This window comes from Macaca nemestrina, chromosome 5 (assembly GCF_043159975.1).
Source record: "Macaca nemestrina isolate mMacNem1 chromosome 5, mMacNem.hap1, whole genome shotgun sequence".
NCBI classification, from domain to species: domain Eukaryota; kingdom Metazoa; phylum Chordata; class Mammalia; order Primates; family Cercopithecidae; genus Macaca; species Macaca nemestrina.
The window spans coordinates 85,774,174-85,797,002 of NC_092129.1; the positions used below are offsets into that span (position 1 = coordinate 85,774,174).

The following is a 22,829-nucleotide window of genomic DNA, read 5'->3' on the forward strand; positions in this document are numbered from 1 at the left end:
ACTAGCATTTCCTTTGCTATCCCCCTTAACAAAAATAAATGTTAAAATTACTATACATATCTCAATTTTTAAAATCTGTTTAGAATATTCTAATTTGTAAATTGCATAATTATGGAATTGACTGTCCTTGCCCTTTACCTTTGAAATCCTCTTCTTGATCATATTAACTATAAAATGTATTTGTAAAATGTAGTAAGTGATATGACAGCCTTTCTGTGCTGGATATACCAAAGAAAAGCTTCATGTTCGCTCTTATGGAAAAATTAAAAGTAAAAAGTATCAAAAATATAAGTGAGTTGCCTAAATTTTCAAATTTGGTGACAAAACCAGAACTAATGATAAATGTCTAGTGTTTTGAGTACCTCTCTGCCTTTTTTGTGTGTTTTTTGTTTCGTTGGTTGGTTTTGATTTTTGATTTTTGGTTTTTGCCTGGGTAACAGGATCTTGCTCTGTCTCCCAGGCTGGAGTGCAGTGACACCATCTTGGCTCACTGCACCCTTGACTTCTGGGCTCAATGGATTCTCCCACCTCAGCCTCCTGAGTAGCTGGGACTACAGGTGCAAGCCACCGCGCCTGGCTAATTTTTTTGTATTTTTTGTAGAGAGAGAGTTTTGCCATGTTGCCCAGTCTTGTCTCAAACTCCTGGGATTACAGGTGTGAGCTACCACACCTAGCGCTGACACTGTTTTTTATCAAAGAGCAAAGCAGTTGGTTTTTAGAGAAGTTAAATAGCTCTGCTAAAGGTGATTTGTTGAGGCAATTTGTGCTGAAACCAAATGGAGATTCCAGGACTTTTATTCTTGCTCTGATATCTCTGATCCTTTCTAAGAAGCGCCACCAGTCTACAAATTAAAAAATAATCTTCATTTAAATGAAAAACATCTAAATACAATACTAAGCCAAATAGTATAAGAATATGTGTTTATATCTCAGTCACTCTCACTACTTCCTATATATGGTATGTACTTCAAAACTTCCCAGTAATTGAACTTTCATATGTGTTATGCCAAAAGAGAAACCATGGCTTATGGAGCCTGAACTCAGTGATCTGAGAAGCAGAGGGCTGTGTGTTTCCAAGTTTAGTTGTGCTGTCAGTTTACTGAGTTAATTTGGGAAATTTTTTTTTCAGAAGTCATAGAGGCTAGATTTGCCCTTCAGCTCATGTTATCAAGCCTGCAGCCTACATTTTAACAGATCAAAACACTTGTGTGTATTTTAAGATTTATTTGAGATCGAAACACTTGTAGGTATTTTAAGATTTATTTTAAAGAACTTTAGCAGCAATATTCTTTTTTTTTTCAGCCCTAGTAAAAGTTTTGTTTAATTCTAAGATGCCATCATAGTGAACAACCTTAACTTTAATGCTCCATAACTATATTCAAAGCTTTTATGTGTTTTTGTTTATAATTAAACAGTAATTATGAATGTTTAGTACTTACCTGATGACAAACACTATTCTGTTGAAAAGGTTTTGCATTTAAAAAGAAAAATATGTGAAATCCAAGGCACTAGGCCATGAACCAGTATCAGACTTTTAAAGAAAACACTTTATATTGAAAAAAAAATAAACAAAAAACAGCTAATGGGATCTTATTTCAAAACACAGCATATGTGAATTAATCAGTCTGAAAACAATAACCATAACTTAAAATCTTCAAGACAGGAAACAAAACAGTACATATACATATATAGACATATATATCTTTTAAAAATTTTTTATAATTAAAATTCCTCTTTATATTTACAAAAATGAAATCAGGTAATACTGAAAGCAGCAAGGTTCTTCTTTTTCCTTTTGCTTTTAATAACCAATTCCAGTAGCCTGAATATAAATTTTCAAATTTTTCTTTTGGTAAAACTATATTCTTGAATTAAAGTTATGATTGGAATATTAATATGTCTATAAGAAAAGCTTTCTAGTCTATTTCAAAATCATGTAAATGAAAAGCAGTTTTAATATGTCATTGTTTCTTAAAATAATTTCCATATTTGCATAAAATATACTGCTATTCTGAAGTACGTTCCTTTGTTAATATCAACCCTAGACCTTAGAGAGTGCCTGGATATACCAAGCAGAATCTATTCTTATCAAAAGACCATAATCATCTAACATTTGAAGTATTACATTTCTAGCCTGCCTTACGGAAATGTTTAGAAAGCAAAGAACCCTTCTTTGAGTGTCAGTAAGTGAACAGAAAAATGACCATTTTCAGCATAAAAGCAGCTCATGGGTCTTGCAATAAAATATACATACACACACACACACACACACACACACAAAAGATAGCATTCTGCTTTGATGAGAAAACTGAGCTAATCTGAATGAAACAAAAACAGAAAACAGACTAGAAGCCAGATTGGTATTTTGCATCGTGTATGCTTGTTTGAAAATCTTTGCTCCTGAAGTAAATATTTGGCAACCACAGTGATTAGCAGTTAAAGCAATTTCAACAAAATAAGAAGTCATCAAAAATGGACTATTTGTCTGAAAGAGCAGTACCTATATTATAAAGATTGAACTTCATGGCTCATCACAACCATTTTCAAAATTTAACTCCTACTGTCTTCTTATAAATTAAGAGAATTTCATTTGTGTTCCATAGTGCAATGACAAAAAAAAAAAAAGTAAAAACAAAACAAAAAATAAACCCTCATGCCTAAATTTAGAATATTGTGTTGTGTAGCAATCCAAAACATTCTAAACAAATTAAATAGTTTAACTTATGTGACAGGCAGATAAGCATTTCAAAAGCATAATGAAGTCCAATTATGTAGTGCATAATGTAGACAGGAGTAGAATCTTACATTATGCAGACATTTTCTAAATAAAATCTCCCCGTAGGACAACTATATATAAACATGGGTAAGGTAAGCTCAGACTAGTTCTGTGAACCTTTTGAAATCAAGAGTCTGAAACACAATACATTTTTCAGGAAGGCACCAAGTTATCCTAAAAAATTTTCATGTTGGTTATTCTGACATTGTTTTTTCATCAGATACTCTAGTCACATCAACAACTTATGTGATTTGCCAGGAAAAAAAAAAAATTCCCCCCAAACCAAAATACCATTCTAGATCCAGTATACTAAATATATCACCCTTATTGGAAGTGCTGTTAGCATAGTCTTTGCAACTAGCCCAAAGCATATATTTAAGCAGTTCTTACAAATTGTTTTGTGATGTTCATATGTTTAATTCTTATGCCACCTGTTTTCTAATGAAGACAGCGCTGTGCTTTATGTGAGAATGGAAACCTCAAAATAATCACCATAAAGCTTCTAGGACTTATGTGAGAATAAAGTAGGATGGTCCACGGATATAAGATGAAATCCACAGTGTTGGAATTATAAGTGTTTAGAGCATCCCAGACTAGAAGACAAGCCCAAACCACCATTAGAAGAATGAAATATGATATGGTCCAAGATATATCCTTAAAGTTTTGTCCCAACCCTCAGTCTGAATTGTGAGAATTGATCTTTAGTTCAGTCCAGCCAGCAGAAATTGACTGTGCAATTTTCTGTTGTATTTATTGTACAGACTATGTACATTCTAGAAGGTTCCTTTAGTGCTACACTCTTGTACTTTTTGTCCTAGCAATTTGAGGGCATGCAAATTCCACAAAGTCATCAATAAGAACAGGCCATGCTCCTTCTTTATCACAATTAGACACGTGATCTGCAATCACTGTAGTGAAGTCTAAAAGAAGATTCCAAGTGTCTTTTGGTATTGATCGTTTATGATGTTCCAACAAAAATTTATTCCATAAGTCTAAGAATTTAAATCTTCTATTAAGCACTAAGTTCCAGTAGACAATGGCCATTTCTAGATCTACTCCTTTTTGTCCTGGATTCTTTGCAAAATTAAAAGTAACCTGATAAAAGTCCTTAAATCGTCCTGGTTCTTTCAATTCTTGTTCCGTCTTGGGTATCTGGGCCTTTAGTTTTTCTATGCTGTCACATCCTACTTCTGCCATGCCATCCATGAACTCCTGTTTGGAGAACTCACACTGTGTTGTTGCTCTGAACTTCCATGCAATAATCAACACACTAATGCTGGCTGGATTGAGTGCCAGTCCATCACAGAACTGCTATATACCATCTATTCCAATTTTATTCTCATGTTGAGGATCTTTGTATCTATTGTACATTTGTTCTAACTTCTTCCTGTCCAGCGATCCTTTTACACTCTCTTGTATATAAAGTTCAGGATTTTGGAAAAAATTATCTGTTACAACATCAAACTTCCAGTCATTTTGAGATAGACAACTTACTGAGGTTCTTTTCACTAAATTGTGTGAAGATCATAAACTGATGAACTTTATCTTTCTGTGATGATTTCAACTTGTTCATGTTGGTGTCTTCCAAGGCTCTCACCTCCTCCTCTGGCTCCGCAGCAAATGAGCAGCAATATCCTTAAAGACTACAAGAAAAATGATGTTAATTTGTGAAAGGAAAACACATCACACATATACATGCACATAGAGAACTGTGACAGTGTACACTGATTAGAAAGATTTCTAGAAACCTATGCTTGCAAATTTAAATTGGAATTAATGTATGTTAAATACCAAATTATACCAGAATATCTGGAGAACTATACACCATCCCTGTACCTCCTACCAAAAAAGAAAAAAATAATAACTATTTAATGATGGGCCATAAAGCAAACATCATGACAGTGGTGGTAATGATGAACATTTATTGAGGGCTTTCTTTGTATCAGGCCCTGTTTGTTGTACTTGCTTTGCATGTAATTGACCCATTTTCTACAATAGTCTAGTGAAGCAGTGCAATATTCTCATTATTTAAGATGAAGACTAAGTAACTTTCCCAAAATCACGTCAGAAGGCAAAAACAGCCTACAACACATGTTGGATATACCATAAAAATGTATTTCACTGTGTTCCCTTTGTCCTATATTGATGGACTTTAAAATTGTACACACGATCTAGTGAGAATTTATTTTAAAATTTGAGAACTTCACAGAAATTTCTACATTTTTTAACCAAGAATTCCCATTAGACCATGAATAATATTTTTAATCCCTGTTTTTCAATGTATACTTAAATCACCTCCTTTTAATTACTCTGGTTCCCTTTTCAACAGTCTGCCTATAATTACTTTAACCAGTTTCTTAGAGGGACTTGTTAATATGATTGAATATTTGTAACTGCTTTATTATATCACTCTACAGTGCCCAGTTGGTAGTGTTTGCCTTTTTTGTATCAACTGCTTATGCGTCTTCTCAAGTTTTTATATTATGCTATATAAACTAATGAATTAACCATTTGTTTCCTCACATTCTCCCATAAAGCTACAATAATTGAAAATAATGAGAGAAAGATCAGATTGTTGATCCATAGGGAGAAGGAAGAATAACATCATAATTATAAGATAACCCTATAATAAAAGGTAAATGCACACTAGAATAATTTCTGCGTAGGTGTACTACAATAAACACATATACATACACACATACACACACACACACACACACAAACACACACACACACACTTTATGTTCTTCTGTCATTTTAAGGTTTGCCTCCTTAGGTTAGCTTTTTGGCTTCTTTCACTGTCTAACCACCAACACCACCACCACTGATGGGGCCACCTGGATAGCAAGCTTTGTCCATCTACTGGTTCTTCTTGAAAACTTCAAACTTCTAGAAGTAGTAGGCAATCTTAGAGGTACCTTGCCTCAAGATAAGGAACTACCAATTCCCCCAAAAGATAGCAGATATCTCCTCTTTACTATTGAGGAAGAATGTAAAGATCTGTCTTCCAAGGTAAATGTTAGTATAGATTGAATTCATATTCCATTGCCCTAGTGGAAGTAGCCAGCACAGCTGCTTTGAAAGTATTCTGGGTGATTCAGTGTGCCTGAAAGGAAGACCTTTAAGGAGCTACGTTCCAGTGGATAAGTTTCCATTGTTTTATATAGTCTTGGCTCTAACTTTAATACGGGAGCTTTCATTTTATATTATTTTCCTTAACACCCAAGTATTTTTTTTTCTTTTAGTGAAAGCAAGTTTATTAAGAAAGAAAAGGCATAAAAGAATGACTACTCCATAGAAACAAGCAGACAAGTCTTTTTGATCTACCGAGTTTCCAGTCTTTCTTCTCTTTTGCATGTGAGATACTACGTAGACTCCAATTAATGTCACAATGTTCTAATAGGCTTTATCAATTGTCATATGTGCTAGCCAAAAAAAAAATAACTTTAATCAACTGCATAAATAACAGGAAGAAGTATATGAATTGTATGGGTATACCTTTCTTCATTTAGACAACCTTCCTATATTTGCAAAAACAAATCTTTACAAGCTTATTGGTGGGATTGTTGTTTAGCCTAAACTTCAAAACAGTGATTTGAACTCTTAATCTCTGTAACAACTTCTGATAAGCTAAAAGCATATTACATTTCACATAACTAGTATTATATTTTTCCTGTAATTCACAGATATTCTGAAAATGCATTTTATCTTCAATCTATTTTTTAAAGTATATTGGCAGATAACCTTAAGATATGTATGAGCCAAGTGCAGTAGCTCACACCAGTGATCCCAACAGGGGGAGGCTGAGGCAGGAGGATCACTTGAGGCCAGGAATTTGAGAACAGCCTGGGCAACAACAAAGTAAGTCCCCATATCTACAAAAAATAAAAAAAATTAGTTGGGCATAGTGGCACTCACCTGTAGTCCCAGCTACTTAGGAGGCTAAGGCAGGGGGATCATCGGAGCCCAGGAGTTTGAGGCTGTGGTGAGCCATGATTCATGCTGCTGCACTCCAGCATGGGTGACAGAGTGAGATGTCATCAAAAAAAAAAAAAAGATGTGTGTGTATATTTATGGATACACACAGTAGAGTCTGAGAATAGGAAAGAATAAGGGAAGAAAAAGAAGATATAGCAATGTGGGTATTTTTCATTAAAAATTATTTTAAGTGAAAGGTATTATGACTGTAAGCTGGTTCTATATTTTCATTAACAAATGATTCTCATTTGTAGTAGATAAAAAAGCACAGGAATATTTTATGATGCCAGGAGGTAGAATTGCCATGGAACAGAGTGTTTACATATAGATGCACTAAGCACAGACTCATTGTGTTGGTGATGTATTAAAGAATGTCAGTGTCATTTAAACAAATGAGTTTTAGAATTGCGGAGTTTAAATACATTTAGCAATGAAAATAGTCCAGGTGTTGCTGAGCTTAACGATAGAAGTACTTGGTCAAACCCTTAATGCAATACTTGTACGAAATGTTTTGATATAGCAAATGGTAGATAAAGTCTTTTGTGTATTTTTGTAGAATCTTTTCAGATTTTTAAATGCTTATAATTAGACCAAGAAAACATTCTCTTTAAATAGACAGTACTGCACAAGAAGCTTCAGAAAGCTTCTAATCATTTTGAGAAAAAGATGGGTAGATTAGGCCGGGTGCGGTGGCTCACGCTTGTAATCCCAGCTCTTTGGAAGGCCAACACGGGCGGATCACGAGGTCAGGAGATCAAGACTATCCTGGCTAACACGCTGCAGCCCCGTCTGTACTAAAAATACAAAAAATTAGCTGGGTGTGGTGGCGGGCGCCTGTAGTCCCAGCTACTTGGGAGACTGAGGCAGGAGAATGGCGTGAACCTGGGAGGCAGAGCTTGTGAGTGAGCCGAGATCCAGTCACTGCACTCCAGCCTGGGCAACAGAGCGAGACTCCGTCTCAAAAAAAAAAAAAAAAAAAAAAGATGGGTAGATTATAAGTAAATAATTTGTGGATATGTTTCAAGGAACTATGAGCATTAATACCATAAGCATACATTTGGGGTCTTTTGTATCATCTAAAGTATGCTGGAAACTTATCAACTATAATGACGCTGTTAAGGTGACTTGAGTACAATGCTTGGGATATATAGATCTCTATATCATAGGCAAATCAATATTTCACTTTTTTCTTTTTAGTTCTTTTACAGGAAAGATTGGGAAAAGATTTTTTTGTTTGTAGAGTCTTACGATGTTTTTAAGATTTTCTGCCAAATTTGAATTATCTATAAACAAATGTAGTTTATTTATTGTAAATATCAGTGTGACTTTATCAAATTCATAGAGATGAGGGTGAAGTCTAAATTCAGGCTGCATTCCTGGCCAGACTGCCAGGAGTTCACATTCTGCCATAAAAACCTGATGAAGGTGTATTAATGGATGACTATTTAAAAACAAATAATTCTAAATGAACTTAATCCTGAATGGTTATTATTCCAAATGTAAAGGACCACACAATGGTGCAGAATCCTAGTCCTAGATGATCAAAGCTATATTTTATCTCCACAGTAGAACACCCAAAACACCACCTAAAACAAAGCACCATTCTCCACTAGGGAAGTGATACAGAGCTGATGCATTTAGCTTTCCCAAAACTAACACAAATGTGTGGATTTTGAGGTGTTAAACACCTTTACTTACTCTTGTGGGTTTATAGCCAATCTCCCTTCAAGGACTATAATATAATTTGGAAGGCTGTTTTCCCCCTGGGTGACTTTACCTGTAAGCTTTTGTGTAACAATTTGGTGGTGGTTTATTGATGATATGATGCTATTATGAAGGATCCTTCTACCCCTTGCTCCTCTTCTCATACCCACATAACAACCCTTTTCCCGGTTGGGGCTGTAGGAAATGAGTAATGCTTAACCCATTTGTGTGATCAATTCACTTAAGCAGCTACTGTGAAATGTTAATCACAACTTTAATTTGTACTGCATTAGCATTTTGATTAACTTGTAGGCTTGCTAGCACACTTGAAGCGCTTTTACTCATAGTTACAGCTCGGAAATGACTTTTTGATTAATTAAGTTTGTTAGACAGCAGCTGAGCTTCCTGAATGCTAACCTTCTGGGGGTAAAAGTTCAGGAGAAAGTTACTATGAACAACTGTTGCTATTGAAAAAGATTCTTATAAATGTACTTATAGCATTTTAATTATTGACAAAATATTGTATCATTACTTGCAACTGACCTGAACCTTTAAAGGAGTGTACTTTTCTGTCAAGAAAGCTTTTTCGGGTTTTCCCATCATTGTAAAGCTTCTGGGAGCTCTTGAACTAAATAGTGCATTTTCTAGCAGATGTCTAACAACTAATGTTTTAACAAACTGCCTAGGATCAATTTCCACAATTTTTTAAAATAAACTTTTTGTTTGAGAATAGTTTTATATTTCCAGAAAAGCTGCAAAGATAATACAGAGTTCCCATACAAAATAGAACCTATTTTTCCCCTAGTATTGACATCTTAAATATATTGGTAAAGTACATTTGTAACAATTGACAAGCCAATTTTGGCAAATAATTATTAACTAAAGTCTATGCTTATTCAGAATTCTTTCATTTTTACCTAATATCCTTTTTCTTTTTAAAATTTTTTTCTTAATATATAATACTTGTACCTATTTTGAGGGTACGTATAATATTTTGATACAGGTATACAATGTGTGATGTTACCTAATGCCCTTAGTTCTATTCTAGAATCTCATTGTGGATATCCCTTTAAATTCAATAGTCATTTCTCAGGCTCCTCTTGGCTCTGACAGTTTCTCAGACTTTCCTGTTTTTGATGATCTTTCCATAGTGTTTTGCATTCTTGTGATACTTTATACATAACAACTTCGTTTTTATAAATTAATATAATTTTTCTCATTTTGGCGTAAATAAATCTCTTTCTTTTAAACTCTGATGACAATATATCATCCCCATGTCATTTAATTTGAACAGACATGTATCACTTCAACCTTTGTCATGATCTTATTTTCTTTTTTTTTTTTTTTTTTTGAGACAGGGTCTCACTCTATCACCCAAGCTGGTATATAGTAGCCTCAACCTCCTGGGCTCCAGCGATCCTTCCACCTCAGACTCCAAGTAACTAGGACCTCAGGCACATACCACCACACCCAGCAATTTTTTTTTTTTTTTAATGGGATCTCACTGGTTCCCAAGCTGGTCTTGAACTCCTGGGTTTAAGTGATTGTCCTGCCTTGGCCTCCCAAAGTGCTGGGATTACAGGCATGAGCCACTCTTCCTGGCAGTGATCTTATTTTCATACATTTATTGTAATCCTTCTACTAACACTAGATACATTAAGATGATGACAAGAGATGGGAAAAGGAGGAAAGGTTTCTTGAGGAGGAAGGATAAAGGGAGAGGACAGAGTGTGAGTCTAAAGAATACTAAGAAGGGGAGAGAAGCTGGAGCAATCCGTCCATCTCCATGCATACACCCTATAGCCGCAGAGACTTGAGGACACTAAGGATTAAATTGACAGATTTCTTAAACTGAAGTTTAGATTTTAGGGGAAATTTTTAAATAATAAGCCTTAGAATTAGATTTTATTATCCACCTTTTAACATACCTCTTTATGTACATTTAATGATGTAGATTTTCTTTTAGTAGCCTAGGTCAGTGATGCTATTTCCTTGCAATGAAACTGACTTAATTTTATCACAGTGCCCAATGTTCCTATTTTACTTTTGGATTATTTAAATCCAGAATTCAGTTGTGTTTCAAAAGATAAGTGCCTGAAGATCAAATGTTAAGATGTAGTTATAACTAAATGTTAGGTTAAAATTAATTTTAAAATTTTAGAGTTTCAAAAAATATGTTGCTAAAATTTACCCACGGAGACAATAATCAATTAATACATAATAATTTTGTCTGGAGTTCACATTTTTCTGCTATGTGGGAAACGAGGTCAGATGTCAGCCACCTCAGATTCTTTTTGAAGCAAAACAGAATATGCAGAAATCAGCACACTTAATATAATACAGTGTAATGAGCACATGTATGAAACTGGAAAACCAAAATTAAGCCTTAACTTCATCACTTGTTTACCAGCATGATTACATAGTCACTAAACTTCTTTAAGCTTAAGTTCCCCTTTCTGTGAAGGGGGATAGTATTAATGCCTGCCTCATAGTTAGTATTGTTGAGTATTAGGTGAGAGCCATTAGTGAAAATGTTGTATAATCTGTGCAATACTATACAGGTATTTTCATCACACCATATTGCATACTCTCTACACTGTCTGACTTTATATAATTCACTGGAGCTTTTTACAATAAATTCATGGGATTTACTTGATATGAAATATAGAAGATATGTTGTCAAGCTTAAAATGTTAACTTTTTAAAGTATAATCTGCAACTTTGGAAGATAAGTGTCTATAGGTTTGGATAAATCTATTCTTTGCAGAAATACTTACACAAATATAAAAATGTGGTTGAATTTAAATGCTAAGACCAAGCCTGTTATGCTTAGGAAATTCTTAAAATTGATTCGAAATAGATGTTGAGGACATACGGTGTAACTAAGTCATAAAGGATACCTTTGGCTTCAGGAACCCCACACCTTTAAAAATTTCCTTACAGAGACTGCCCATTTTCTAAACTCTAGAGGGGACCAGCAGAAGCCCCTCTTTTCTGTGAGTTCTTGCCCACATACCCTGGAAGTAGATAATTTATCTTCCTTTGACCCCAGAAGGGTCTTTTCTCTGTACAGCTTATTTCCTGCTTAGTATATGCTACCCCTAACCTCAAGGATATTACAGGGTTTTGCTTTTTGTTTGTTTTTGTTGTTATTGTTTTATTTTGTTCTACCCTTGCATAAAACCAGGTACTTCAGAAGTTATTAACTTTTCCGTATAAAGATGAGGTCTAAGATGTGTTTAGTATGTCTATTTTTGAATTTTACCTCTCTCTTTCTGTCCATCCCCAACTCCCATTTCTCTCTCTCCCTCCTTCTTCTCTTTCCCTCTCTTACCCTCTCACTCAGATACAGGCAGGCACACACATCACCTTCATTGTAACATTCAACTTAGAAACTCCTGAATTGGCTGATTCTTCTTACTTCCCCAGAATAAAAGTTCTCCAACCATTTCTTTCTTCTCAGACTCCTGCTTCTATCCATGTTTTGTTTTACTTTCAGTGTCCATAAGATTATTTTCTCAACTATCTTCTAAACTCTAGATCTCTTTCCTCCTTCCCCAAACACCAGTTCCTAGTCTTCAGCTCCATCATAGTGGGCTCAACAGATGACCCTTTTATAACATCATAATTACATGCATCCCATATTCCTAACTGTTATAGCTGAACTACTTTAATCATTAACTCATTGATATCACTTGGTATCAAGAAGGTAGTGATTAAAGTAGGCCAAGGATTGTGGTCTCTCTGACCACAGCATCTTTATCAATCAGTTTGACTGAACATTTCCGTTATTCTGATCTGGAATCTCTTATTTCCTTCCTGATTCCTCAGTTTAGTCCTCAGTTCCCTCTGTTTATGACTTCACTTGCTACTCTAAACAGCATTGACACCAGAGTTGGCCATTTCAACAGTAATGTCACTGGTACCCTAATGTTTCTCACCTCCCTAGGTAACTATCGACATTTGAATTCTCAACTTTCACATCTAAGTTATGCATACTTAATTATTGCTGGAAACAATCACAGAACACTGCTAATTGTTTCTACTACAAAGTCATGCTGTTGAAACTCACAGCTGCTCTAGTTTTTATTCACATCTTTAATTCTCTCCAGTGCTCCTTTATGGTACTTCCTCCCAGCAAGAGACATCGCCTCCAACTTACAGAGATGATTGAGACTCTGTAATATAAGTGCTATCAATTTCCCTTCTCTTCACCTCCGAGCTTCTCTCTCTTCATTCACTCTCTGTGAGTGAGGTCTCCAGGGACCAGCAGAAGCTCCTCTCTTCTATGAGTTCTTGCCCACATACCCTGGAAGCAGATAATTTATCTTCCTCTGACCCCAAAAGGGTCTTTTCTCTGTACAGCTTATTTCCTGCTTAGTATATGCTACCCCTAACCTCAAGGATATTACATTCCACCTGGAAAAATAGAAAGTAAGCTCTGTAAAAACAAATAACTATATAATATGGGCATATTGGCATTTTATTATTGAAAAATTAAAGCTTACAGAAGACAGAAACCATTAAAAAGCACCTAATCAAACTCCTTGATTTATCAGATGAGGAAAATGAATACTAGTAGTTAAGTGATTTGCCCAAGGTCTTACAGCTAATTTAAAGGCACAATACTCTAAACTCTCAGGCTAAACCTTTTTCTAGTATACCACACTCTCTCTTCAACCAGTGTCATGTATTCATGAATCATACTACTGATTACACTTCATCCAGACTTATTATTTGCTTACATTCTGTCTTGTCAGGAAAACTTCACAAAGTTTCAATTTATCTAGTGTGCACATTCCTCATAGAATCTTTAATTCTAATTTAGTGCCCCATTCAAAGTCTACACACCCTCCTTCTCCTTGTGAGCTTCATAAGCAATATACTATATTGGTTAAAGCAAGCCCTTTCGAGTCAGGTTCCCCAGAACTGGAGTCAGCTGTACCCATTTACCAGAGCTATGCAACCTTAGGCAGTGTCTTCATCTGAAAAATGGTTTAAATTCAAAAACGTACATTAAATGGTTAACAGAGTGTTTGACAAATAGTAGATGCTTAACCAACGTCCAGCCTAATCACAACTCTTTCAGCAGTGCCTGTGAGACTCCTTTAGCTGCCCTCCCCCTCCCTTTCCAGGTGTCATCTCCAGGTAAACCCCACTCTGCTTCCCCTATCTCTGCTCCATGCATGCTCATTTTAATTATTTTGGCTGTGTGCACTTTGTGCCCAGGATTTCTAAGTCCACAGCTCTAGCCCATATACTTTCTCCAGAGCTCATTTTCACCTGAACTTCTTAGCTTCATAGTAGCACCTCACTTAAAATGTGTTCAAAATTAAATTCATCACCTCCTCTCCAGCTCACCTCTCTTCAATAAATGGCAACCCTATTGTTTTTGCTAACTAAAATAAGGTTTTAGTTGTGGTATAATTTTATAAGTGGATACAGTGCTTGAAATCACATTTCCATTCTTCCAGGGCTGGTGATGAGAAAGAATTCCAAATCAACAATTAACTGAAATTGATTCCAACTTAGTAGAAGAAAGTCTCACACAGAGTCAGCCCCCATTCATGTTTCCCCAACACTCAGAATCATCCTAGCTTTGTCTGATAGATAGAGTGCCAAGTAGAAAGTGGATAAGAGGTAAAGGGGGATTAAGTATTTGCTTGATATTAATGCTAAGCTGCTAATGAATGTCAAGGATTATTTATCCTCCTTGTACTAAAACAACCTTTTATTGTTTAGATCGCTGAGTATTAGATCCCTGTAAAGGACTTTGGGGGTTACTTGGGAAACTCAGGCACACTCGCCAGTTGTTACCAAAACCATCCCCAGTCTGGGGAGGAGCATATACCTATCAATCCTTATCTGCCAGGAAAACTGCTGTGAAAGGTAGTGAGACACAAGGAACTCATCCTAAGCTCAGTCATATGAAGAGTATCAATGCAAGCTACCAGGACTCTCAAATCCACTTACCTGGACCATCCCTTGGCCTTAGCCCCTATCAGGTTTGGATCTCTGAATAGTCACATCAGGTTTGGATCTCTGAATACCAGGCTCACATCCTCCAGTTTGGTCTAAGCTGCAGGATCTATCTTTGGCCTTGTTCCCTGCCATCTTGTACAACAGTATCCCCTTATCCTTAGAACATAGTTCCAAGACCCCCAGTGGATGCCTAAAACCATGGATAGTACAGAACCTGATTACCATCAATTAGAACATGTTTCTGTTCATGTCTTCTACCTGTACATTTCATGCCTTTCCAATCTTAACTAAGCATGTATCATGCACTGTGGCATAACTTCTGCAGTCTGAGGTGTGACAGCAAAAATAACATGAATGTATTTTTTCTTATTCACAAATTCATGGATGGACTTATCCTTCCTTCTTATTGTATGCCTTAGCAACCTCAGCACATGATTTTTTTTTATTTTCTTATTAAATCAAGAACATTCACCATTTCACTTAAAGGAAGCACGTTACAGCTTCCCTTTGGCGTATTCAAATTACCAGCATCACTACTCTTATATGCCAGAGCCATTCTTAAGTAAAATAAGGGTCTTAGAATATATTCCCCACAGATAAAGGGGGATTACTTTATGTTTATCTGACATTAAAACTTTTTTTTCTCCTATACCATACTGTCTTTGGTAGATGGGCAATAACTTAGGAAGAATGTTGTTATAATCATTGTAATTACATTTTTACCTATATTCTTTAATAAATATTTCTTGAGTGCACTGTGCTGGGCTAGAATTACAAGGAATGATTCCAGATTCTTGCCATCAAGAAGCCTATACTTTAAAAGACAGATGTGTAAACAGAGGATTACAAAAAGATGATGGTGGAGTGTGTCAAGAACAGCAGAGACATAGGAAAAATACTATCATGCATTGCATAACAGGGTTGAGTTCTGAGAAACGTGCCCTTAGGCAATTTCTTCATGTGTGACCATCATAGAGAGTACTTACACAGACCTAGATGGTATAGCCCACTACACACCTAGGCTATGAACCTGTATAGCATGTTAGTGTACTGAATACTGTAGGAAATTGTAACACAATGATATTCATGTATCTAAACATATTTAAACATAGAAAAGTTACAGAATATATGGTTGTATAGTCTTATGGGACTACTGTTGTATATTTTGGTTCTTTCGTTGTTGATCAAAACCATTATGTAGTGCTTGACTGTACCTACAACTGTCTGGCAACTTCATTGTAAAAAGTAGCATTTGAATGAGACTTGATGGATGAATAGGAATTTCCCAGAGGGACAAAGTACAGGAATGGTATTTGTTTAGAAAAAAAAAAAAAGAAAGAAAGAAAGGGAGACGGAGAAGGAAACATCTAAAGCAAGGGTTGGTGTGGGAAAATACCAGTAGTTACGTATTGCTCTACTAAGAGTACAGAGTGGGAGGTAGCCAGAGTGAAAAGCAAGGACCAGATAGATGAGAGAATGTTGACTGTTATTCAAAGAAGCATCAGTTTTTTTATCCCCTTCACAGTGTAAAACCATTAAAGAAATGTAAGCAGAGGAATGATATGATCACTTTCACCTTCTTACAGTTCACTTCGGTAACAATATAAAGTAAATATTGAAAAGAAATTAGATGAGAATAAAGAATATAATGTTCCAGGTGAGAAACGAAGGTCTGCACTAAAGCCATGGGGGCAAAGAGAACAAGACAACTAGGGAGTAATTGAGCAGAGAAACGTGTAGCAACGTTTTGGTTCAACTCAGTGGGGGAGCCACAAAACCTTTTACCATCACAGATTCTTGGTCTCCCCACTTGCTTTTTCTCTAAATTTAAACAAGATAAATAATAGTTTTCAGTTTATGATATGGCTTTTTTATTTATTTCATATAAGTAGTTAGCATGTTTTTTTACATTTTCACATCTGGATCCTACAGTATAAAATTGTGGGGAAGTCTCATAAGTTTTATGAAATCTTTCAACTTCATCATGAAAACTTCAAAGTTAAGAATATATGGTTCATCCATCTAGCTCTTCTAGTATGTGAGCTTTTGGTCTGGAATTTATTTCCAGTCAAGTTGCAATGTAAAATCACAAGTAAAATTGCCATAGTTACTCCACATTGCAAGTTCTGACATCATCATAATACTGCATTAGGTATAATTACTCATTTCTCTTTTCCTTTTCTCTTCCCTTAGTAAGACTCAAGAGTTGTGACTTGTGAACTACTCTTTTTTTGTCTATGAGTAGCATTCATCATGACCTGTTGTCTCATATACTTCAAAGAAAGACAAAGTGTATTATTCTGCTGTACAGGGAAAAAGGAAGAATATAAGTGGATTTTCCTTAGATTTATAAATATGTACATTCATACATGTATACACATTCATCTACACACACATATATAAATATACCTATTATACCAACATTCTGTCTTTATGATGTATATCTAGCAGGTTAATAGATACTAAAGACCAATTTGACCATGACATCACATTAATCATGATATCCAGAAATTTTGATCCATTTCTCTGTAATATACCAAGGAAACAATAGATTCGTTTAGTGTTTTTTAAACTCACTTTTTAGAGAGTTTTTTTAAACTCGCTTTTTAGAGAACAGAGTGGGATATTCAATGCTCAGAAGGAAGATGTTTCTCCATCAACAGTACTAAGTAGTATAGCAAATTGATTTTTCCAACATAATATGCCTTAAAAATTATTTCTAAAAGTCCACTAACAGATTTTGTACATTTTATAAATATTTTGCTGTCATTGAGATATTTACTATTAAAGTATCATTTTAATTATTTGCTAGGCATATCTAATTTCTCCTATCTTCATATCATTTCCCAAAACAAGAGAGTACAGTACTAAAACTGTATAAAATAGCTACCTAAGATCATGATATTAACTTATGTGTCTTTAAGTCAGCATTCTCCAGAATCTAATTTAATTGAAATAGCTTTGCTTGTGTAAACTTTGCCTTTGTTTAAATAAGATTTCACTGTTTAGTTTTGCCTTAAGCAAATGCAGCCTTTTGTTTGTCCATAAAACATTAGATTAAATGTATAGACTAATATGAATAGCTTCTCTTCATTCTACATGTACCACTAGCAGTTGCCCCCTTTGCTAGTATGTGGTGTGGTGTATTATCGTCATTGAAAACCAGGCCTCTATGTTTAGCCTGTTCTTTGGAGAAAATAAATTTTTGGCAAGAAAAACTATCTCCTTACCATTATTGATTTTAAATTTGAAAGACTACATGAGATTCACTCTTTAAATGCAGCTGCTAATGTTCTTAATACAGTGAATTATATGAGTATTTGTTCTCATAGTAAGTACACTGAGTTTTTATCTTTGTTTTAATGCTAACTACCAATATTATCTAGCTATTCTTGCTGCCCTAACAAAACTTATTATTTGGTCCTTTGTGGGAAGTAATGTACAGTAAATGCTATGATCAAATTTGTTCCCTGCAATCCAACTGTGGTTTATTTTCTGGTTTCTATGTTGATGAATAATAATTTAGAGATACAATGCTTGGTTTCTTTGTTTTTTTGTTAAAGCTAACATCAGAATCCCAGTGAAGGGGGCAAGTACCATGTTATTCTTGTAACGTGCATTTTCCCTGTTCAGGCAATGCTGGACGTGGCTGCAAACCAGGGCTGGCTGGTGACTGTCCTGAATATCACCAATCTGATTCAGATGGTGATCCAGGGTCGGTGGTTAAAAGACTCTTCTCTTCTTACACTACCAAACATAGAAAACCATCATCTTCACCTTTTCAAGTAATTGTCTTACTTTTCAATGTAATTGTTTTGTTTTAATTTAAAAAAATATATATTTTTTATATATGTAGTCACTGAAATTTTATGTTATGGAGAATACTGATTATTGACATGGAAAATACTCCTGTTTCCCAGAGTAAGACATGGCCAACTGACAGAACATTTTTGTTTGGAATTTGATCATCAGTCCCAAGCTGAACTATAATTTAAACTTCTCCTATCTAAATCATTTTCCATTTGAAGCATTGGATACATTTTTTTCTTAATTGCGTTTATTCTTTTACAATATCAATCTTCATTTAAGAAGACATCATTAAAATGCTTTGTGATCTAAAGCAAAATAAATGGCCAATGTCTGTTATTGTTGAAGAGATTTGAGATATCTGAAATCCATTGTAAAAGTAAATTGTGCATCTGTAAAATGTCCCAAACTAGGTAGTTACATATATTAGGAGCTCAAGATATAACCTGTATGTAAGAGTTTATGTTAGCATCAATTATTTAACCCATAAGTCTCATGTACATGACTGAAATATATTTGCAAGGAAAAGAACAGTGTCTAATACAAGCAGGGTTGGCAATGTTTAATTGGAAATGTTCCTTTCACACCACTGTTTCACGCCAGTTGAGAGATAATTTGCAGCCAAAATATTGGTTCACAGTCATGTAGACAAGCAAAACAATCTGGCTGTAGCTTGCCATCATGCACTCGTACTCCTGTTCATCCGGATAAGGGGTGGCAGTTATTTGAGACATCTAGACACAGATGCCAACAAGAACCTCAGGCACACACGAAGTCTCCTTAGGAAAGTCCCTCAATTTGACTCAAATATATTGGGTTCCAGGGCAGTTGTCTCCATGGTACTTGGGTTCGAACCATGGGATGTCCCTAGAAACTAAAAGACACTTATGCCATAGCAGCAGCAAGTGGCAGGGGGTGAAAGGCAGATAACCTCCTCTGTGTGTCTGCAGCTCAGTTTCAGGAGCCCTTCCAGTATGGTATAAAAGTTATGGGAGTAGGGTTTCAGCAGTAAAGAACACACATTAAGGTACTACCACACATAGCACGCAGGTCTGCTATTTAAGCTGCTTGGGACCTAAGAGATTTGATACAGTTTTCACAGCACTCTTAAGAGTTTCAATTATATTTTTCTTCTTACTGGAATATTTAGGTGGCCTATGTTTCTGGGATCTAGCACTACTTATGCTGTAAATCTCAAAAATTCTCAAAATGAACTTTTAGCTTTATGTTCCCAACAACTTATAATTTAAAGCTTTATTTAAGTAATTCTATTAAAGACATTTGCTGCACCCATTAAGCACATTTCAGGGGTCCAGATCAGTACTTCATTTTCGTGGAAGCATTACTTCACATTAGTGCCTTCCTGTAGAAAGACACCCAATGTCTGTGAACCCTAAGTGTTTACTGAGCTCACACATAATTAATACATTTTATGTAGTGATAACAGTACTGCCTAGGGCTGTTATCCATACAGAATGCTGGCTGAATTTTTAAACTTAACATAATGGTCTTAAAATGTCATTTCTTAATTGAAACAAAAAAAAGTTATCATTATATAAACCACCATTGTCAGAAAATCATCTTTCTGCTGTGAAACAATTATTTGCTTGGTTCGATATTATTTCCTAGGAAATGGAAGCCAGTTATGAAGGGCCCACATGCTAGGGGTCGGACCTCCATCGAGTGCCTTCCCGAACTGATCCAGGCCTGTGGAGGTAAAGACCATGTATTTAGCTCCATGGTAGAAAGTGAGCTACATGCTGCAAAAATGAAACAGGTAAGACCATCTCTTAAGTGTTTTGAAGGCTCCCCTACTCAGAGGTGTACCATGAGTTTTCTAACTTGGAGCATGGATTTTGGAACCAGGCTCACCTTGAGTTAAATTGTCTCTGCCATTTACTACTATGATTATGAACATGAAAACATACATGTCTCAAGAAGTTCTTGTGAAAATTAAGGAAGATACTCTTATGTAAACTGCTTTATACAGTTCTTGACATAGAGTAAGAACTCAATAAATGAATAATAAAAATAATGATAGTAATAATAACTAATAGTGGTATTTGCATTACGAGAAGTTGTTTCAGTATAAATGCTACTAAGCTGGCTGTGAAAAGCCTCAAGTAGCTTGTCCATCACTTGGTTGCATTATCCTAGCCTTCTACTCCCTCTCTTCAGGGTAGTGTTTCCTTCGGTATGCTTGGTATATTTTCATGCAATTCCCTCAGTTATTTGTTTATGCCCCTCTCTTATTATAATCACTTTGTTTCTAGATCCAAAAGTATCCTTTCAAATAAACCGTGTGTGTGTGAACCATATAACTTACACAGAAAGCTGAATCTATATTGCGAAAAACAACACGGATCATGTCTCCAAACAATCTTTAGGAAGACCAAAAATATGAATGAACAATGCCAGAAATATTTGGCTATCTAGACTTTAAGTCTTAAGCAATTTTACCCTAAACATGTCAAAGTAAACGTTCAGGATTTATAACATAATTAACATATTGACTTGCAAATGCAGGTATTAAAGAAACTTCTAAACTATGTCTTTTTTTTTTCCAAGTGGAACTTATTTTTGATCAAGACTTGGAAAAAGTGTAACAGGCGTTAACGTCTGATTGACTGTTCAGTTTCTGTTGAACCCAAGATTGGCACAAAATACTATTTAAATATTCATAATAAATGCCTACCTTTCTAACTAAATTACCATCAAAATTATGAATAAAAACAATATATTTAAATCAAAACAAAGCTTCTGTTAGCAACAACAGATTTCCAACATAACATACATTGATTTCAAGCCAAGTTTTAGATATGATGAAAAATTAGAACATTGTTATAATTAGTTCAGGGAGAACTCAGAAGTAAACTTACTTAATTTATTTGCATAAATTGCCATTCTGTTATCTTTAAAACCAAATGCAAATTGGCTCTGTCTGATATGATGATGGTTATTTGGCTCAAAAGTGCTTCAATTTGCAGAGCAATCTGGTGCCGGCTCTGCAGTGAGGCGATCCCAGGTAACATACAAATCCTGAATTATTCCAGAAATTAGTATGTTTAAAGCATCAATTTAAGTGCTAATTGCAGTAGTAATGAGAAAAAGCAGTACGACTGTGAGATTTGCATCTTCTACCCCATCAGTATGCCTGGAACGGCTGCTGACTGGCAGAGGATTTGGCTGCTAATTAAATAATTGTATGCATGGCAGTGCTCTTGCCTGATTCAATAGATGAAGATTAATCCTCAGATAAATATGTTTGGCTGGTATTGAAATGTCTTAGCAGTTTCTTTAAAAATAGTTCATGTTTTATATACATAAATATATATACATATATATATCTCCAATAAATATATGTGTACACATTGTAGATTGAAAATAATAATAACATTAAGTCCTACAAAAAATTACATATATATAAAAGCCAGATATGACATTTGGGGACTTTGTAAAGTAAAATCCCAATGAATTGCTGATAACAAAACATTATATTGGTAACTAATTTAATGGTACAAGTAAAGAAACATATCAAGTCTTGCTTCATGTGGTAAATATTACTTGTGCTGTCTGACAAAGTCAAATGCTTTACAGAAATTGTGTTTTTAAGTCCCCTTAACCACTTTTCCAGACTGGCCAGTCCTAGAAGAACATCCAGTGGTACAGCTTCTATATTGAGTGACTATGGGTTCTAGCAGGGGATAGACCATCCTTTGTACTGGAAGTACACTCTGTGGCTTGACTATTTCAAAATCCAGTTCAAGACATGATTTCAGATTCATAAGACAAGTTATAGGATTGGATTTGAATTGAAAATTTGCATTGAGTTTACATTTTTTTTAATTCCTAAGGGGTAGTTTGGTTCATCAGGGCTACTTCACTTCAATTAGGTATACCCAGCAGCAGTAAGCAAGATCAAAGCCTATAAGGAAATATATAGTATGTATTAAAGGAATAAAAGGAAAACCAAAATTAAAATACCATGTACTTTTAAAAACTAACATAGAAGGTAACAACTGATTTAAAAAAAAAAAAAAAAAAGCCAATGTCTTGAGAAGTTTTCTTGACTGATGCTGATATTGCCATAGAATTGTATATGTTATAAAAAGATGACCTCAAGTTTCTTTTGTTACATCTTTTCTGTAGACCTAGGTATTCATTCATTCATTCATTCAACATTGGTGAGCACTTGCTATTTGAATACTGATTTTTCACAAATGTCTTTCCACTTCAAAAGCAGTATAAAATTAGGTAAAATATCTTTTAATGTGTCATTTTAATTGGTATTCTCAGCATAATGATGCCAAAAATTCATATTTGTTTCTAGAAGGAACCCTAGACTTATAGAATTCCTTGTGAAATATTGAATATAAAGAAATTTTTTTTTCAGAATAAATAGGACAAATTTGAAATAGGAGCCAAAAAATGTACAATAAGTGGTCAATGGAGGATTCTAACATCAATTATTCAATTACAAAATTTTTTTCAGGTTGCCCATTTATCCCCAAGTAATGCTCTCCATCTTAGAAGCCACATGAATGTCTGAATAGATGCTTCTCTAAAACAAACCAGTTCGACA

At 35.0% G+C, this 22,829-nt stretch overlaps 1 protein-coding gene and 1 pseudogene across 8 annotated transcripts in view; one reads left to right on the forward strand and one right to left on the reverse strand.

The window, feature by feature from the left end:
- The window catches only part of LOC105499065 (activating signal cointegrator 1 complex subunit 3), a 371,359-nt gene that overhangs the window by 344,111 nt on the left and 4,419 nt on the right, over positions 1-22,829 (forward strand). For all 8 annotated transcript variants that reach the window (XM_011771486.3, XM_011771484.3, XM_011771483.3 and 5 more), the window contains 2 exons: positions 18,074-18,225; positions 19,877-20,024. In XM_011771486.3, the coding sequence (XP_011769788.1) occupies positions 18,074-18,225; positions 19,877-20,024 (300 nt within the window). The remainder of the gene's footprint in view (positions 1-18,073; positions 18,226-19,876; positions 20,025-22,829) is intronic.
- On the reverse strand, positions 2,487-6,794 carry LOC105499068 (DCN1-like protein 1 pseudogene; annotated as a pseudogene).